General features: G+C 38.1%; 1 protein-coding gene across 1 annotated transcript; it reads left to right on the forward strand.

Moving 5' to 3' along the window:
* Window positions 1–201: 201 nt before the first annotated feature.
* Window positions 202–4,140, forward strand: LOC144450612 (cyclic GMP-AMP synthase-like receptor 1). The gene is made up of 4 exons (XM_078141257.1): window positions 202–633; window positions 1,379–1,619; window positions 2,623–2,850; window positions 3,647–4,140. Exons 1-4 carry the CDS (start codon window positions 202–204, stop codon window positions 4,138–4,140), a joined length of 1,395 nt encoding a protein of 464 aa, XP_077997383.1.
* The last annotated feature ends 431 nt before the right edge of the window (window positions 4,141–4,571 follow it).

Below are 4,571 nucleotides of genomic sequence, written 5' to 3' on the forward strand. Positions count from 1 at the left end.
CTGGCTTCTGTTAAGAAAATACCAAGTACTGCATTATTAGACCACTGGAAACAAGACTATCCTGTAAAATCGAAACAATGCGAAAGTCGTTCTAAAACTTGTAAAATAAAAACAAAGTCATCAGAAATTGTGGGCGTTGGTGCCCATCAAGACATACCAGCAAGCCGTGGATCAAGTCAGCGCCCGTCGAGTTCTCGTCCAATGAAATCACAACCGACTGAAAAAGCTTTAAGGACCGATGAACATACGGGGAATCATGCTGATCTTGTTGCTAAATATAACATACCTAGTACCGCATTCGACCACTGGAAACCTGGTCGTCCTATTGAATCGAGGGAATCGAGACAATGCTTCAGTCGTTCCAAAACTGATGAATCCAAAACAAAGTCATCTAAATCTGTGGACGTTGTCGCCGATGGGACGCGGGGCCGTCACTCAGCATGCGAACCAGAATCACTGTCGACTGTGTTTGACCATATACTACAAAACAGCGTTATCACAGGGAGAAGTGAGAAGGGTACAGCTGTAGGTGTGATGAACCCAATCATAGAGGAGGTACTAAAGTGTGCTAAGGAGAAATTTGACAGGCCTGTCAAACGATTGAACGTAGGAAGCCATTATGAATTACTCAAGGTAACGAACCATAAGTTTTTTTTTTAAAAGGAGAGCAAAGGTGGCCCTGGTTTTATCTTAACTGAAAGTTCCTTGCTTAGTTGACCCAGAAAATGGCAAAACTGCTTGCCTGCTGCACACAGGGGGCGAGGCATACTGTGAAACAACCAACTTTCAGGAAACCTCTTGAAGCACTACCCCATTGTTTAGGCAAGGATGTTTTGTAAGGAGATGTTTAGCTCCTAACTTTATTTCCCAGAATGCAGTTGTACAGTAAACCTCTCAAGTTCTAGGCTTGATAGGCCATTCATTTGCAATTCTAGTTAAAAGAAGTCGTGCAAACCACGTTAGCAAGGTGTCAATGACTTCCTGAGTCCCCTAAGCATGATGAAATGTAGTTAAGATGAAGTCTTTCTCTCCTTTGTCCCGTTTTCACCGTCATATACTGCAAATATAGTACACTAAATTGTCATTCATATAGTTTTGATTTGGGAGTAACTTGATTAAAACCACACAAAAAGGTTGACATATGCATTTTCTTCTCGGTAACCGTTTGAATAATACCTACTCTCAATATTACATCGTGGTCTGAAGGTAGAGAACTAACCACAACAAAACAAAACGTATAGCTATTGGTTTACTAATGCGAAGATGTCAATGGAATGTCACAATATCAAAACATTCAGGTTTATCATGTGACCAAATTAATCGGAAACGGCCCATTTGTGTGTATTTTTCAATGTTTGTATATCTCTATCTCATACAGGTCTGCAAAAGCGATGAGTTAGATGTTATGTTAGAATTGGACATTGATACATATATCACCTGCCACGAAATAGTCTCCCCATGCCGGGGATTTGTTGAACTAGAGATTCGACCACAGTACATTCAAAAATGGGAAGCCTTCTGTACACCAGACGGATATCTTTGTCCGAAGAAAATGAAACAGTATTTTGCAGATGACGTTGTTAAATATGCGTTACGGTTGTATCGTAAAAACAACAAAGGTACGTTCACATTCGAGATCATACTGCTTTTTCACGCCCAGAGTTGTCGTATTTTTGACAAGTTTTGTAGCATGGCTATAAATAATATTCTATTTTGTTTATTTGCTGCGATACTTCACCAAATATGAACATCATATCCAGTAAACACATTCTAGCCAACAAACTCATAATGGAAAGTATATGATAGTTCGTGGTTCTAAGAATTAATAGGACCGTAAAATATAGCTACTTTTGAACGGTGAATTTTAGAAACGAATTCGACGTTTCGATTCAACGTTTCAACGACTTTTCTACTGCGGACTTTGATCGCGCACTCATTGCAGTATTCAGCATTAATGTTTCTCTCAAAAACCGGTGTGGTCAAGGACCGTAGTAGACGGCGCCGGGTTGGAAAAACGTCACATTTATTTCTACTTTTCATCAAGGTTCCAAAGTATCTCTAATTTTGCTGTTTATACTTAGTCAATTTCACTGTGAATCCCTTTCGCGACGATACTTTTAAAGTAAAACAACCTAAGTGATTGAGCTAGCATTTAAATGTTCTTAATCCGATGACTAGTTTTATGACTGTACTAATCGCAGGGTTCAAATGTGACAGGGTATGTTATACCTGTATGGCGCCCCCAACGGCGGAAAAATTAATCATTTGGACTTTAGTGTATATGTATTTTACAACAACAAACAAAAAAAGCAAACACAACCTCCTCAAAAAACAAAACAGACAAACCAGCAGAGTTAGTAGTGTTGTTTTATGAATTGTCAAAAAAATACCAAGTTCTCATCCAGATATGTAGCTAAGATCCATCTATAGACGAAATTAATTGAAAGATACGACTTCTTATAGATACACTTCTAAAACTGTGGCCTGCATATTTTCGATCACAGCAGGTCTCATTTAGTTTGTCTCTGATTAATAGGTTCACGCTAGTTCAATAAACAGCGTTATCTCAAATATTATAATAATATGGAACACAGCAAATCTTTGTATGGATTTAATTTGTAGGGGTGAAGGTGTCTATTGAGCCAGACAATGGAACAAGTCCAGCGGTGACTCTAAATATTATTAACAAAGGTGAAGAATATTCCATAGATTTGGTACTGACTATAAAACTCAACAAGACGTTTGGTGATCTGGAGGGAACTAAGGATTGGACTGCAAGGTTACGCTGGGTTCAGACAAGTGAAATTAAGGTGATTCCTGTACACGTGGTAGCTAAACCTTCACCGAAAGGTAAATACAATTGTAATCATTTCAATGAAACAAAGTATCGTCTGCTCGACAGGGCTCTTTGTTACATTTCATCGTCTTCTTTGACAAAGAATTACTATTGTCGAGCTTGATAACGTATCAGTGTTTGAAAGTAAATTTTTTATGCGAGATTCGTGATATCTAACAAAATATGAGGACAAAATAAGAATAAAAATAAACAAAAACAACTGTACGGTATGATTGTAATGTTGGTCAGTAGTAATATGGTTCGGTTGTTTGGTTAATTGATCATATCGAATGGCCTATATGGCCGATTTGGTAGGTTGATGGTGGTTGCAAATGGTCAGTTGGTTGTTTGGTATGTTGGTTGGTTGGTTGTTGGGTGGGTGGATGGATGGACAATTGATGGTTTGTTTGTTTGTTTGTGTGTTTGTTGTCGTCTGTCTGTCTGTCTGTCTGTCTGTCCGTCCGTCCGTCCGTCCTTCTGTTTTTGGCCGATTTTCAATGTTGGTTGGTGTTGTTGGTTGCAAATTGTGTATTGGTTATTTTGTGTGTTGGTTGGTGGGTAAGTGGATTGACAAAATAAATTGATGAGTTTTGTGTTTGTTTGTTTGTTTGTTTATTTATTTATTTGTTTGTTTGTTTGTTTGTTTCTCTCTCTCTCGCTATGTCCGTCCGTCCGTCAGTCTGTCTGTCTGTGTTTGTCTGTTTGTTTGTTTGTTTGTTAAGTTATTGATTTTCATAATTAAGTTGGTAATGTCATTTATTTGTCTCATTGTTTACCGAAATAATATTTGCATGATTGTCTCATTTTCAGAAAGCGACGAACCTGAAGAAAAACACAAAATGTGGCGATTATCATTTTCTATGGTGGAGAAATTCATCTTAAGACAAGCCGACAGCAAAAGTGATAACACCAATCGTAAACCGTGCTATCGTTTCTTGAAGTGCCTAATTCACTATCTCAAAACCAAACCTGAAGCTAAAGACAGGCGTTTCTTTGAATGCTTTTCTACATTCCAACTAAAAACAGTATTTCTCCATTGTTGTGTGAAATACCCACGTGACGAGCAGTGGTCGAAGGAGAAGAGGATAGACAGAGTAAAAGACATGCTGAAATACTTTATTCAACGACTACGACGTAGAGAGCTTAATTTTTTCTTTCTGCCAGACTATAACATGTTTGCTCCGGACCTCTTCCATGCAGTTACTCTTGAAGGCTTGGCAAGAAGACTCGAGGAGGGCGCCCTCTCGAAATTGGAGAATGAGGATGTCAATTGGCTGAAAAAGCTGATGCACGACGCCACGTAACTCAAACACTCGTGGGGTATTCAACAACGTTAACTACCTCATGTATTGTAATCAATACATATATATGCGAAAACTTACTTAATTTCAAAAGTTGAAAGTTTGCCATCCTATGGCATTCTGTCACAACATATCAAATGTACAAAGCAAAAGTAAGCGAAACGTTATATATCCCAATGGCGTAAAGATCAAGCACGTGATACATACTATTATAAGTATACATATATATATACACACACATCATTATCATCATCATTCGTCCATGGACGGAAAAACCGCAGTTTCATCAATAGCACACTTTGTATATTTCCTCCACATTTCTCTATTGTTCATGAAGGTGAGAACTTCTCCCTTTCATTATTTAGGGCAACTTCCTTTTTCATACATATATCAGCATATCCGTAAATGTCAGCATACGGTATATATATATATAT

Source organism: Glandiceps talaboti, chromosome 20 (genome assembly GCF_964340395.1).
Source record: "Glandiceps talaboti chromosome 20, keGlaTala1.1, whole genome shotgun sequence".
Classification (NCBI taxonomy): Eukaryota; Metazoa; Hemichordata; class Enteropneusta; family Spengelidae; genus Glandiceps; species Glandiceps talaboti.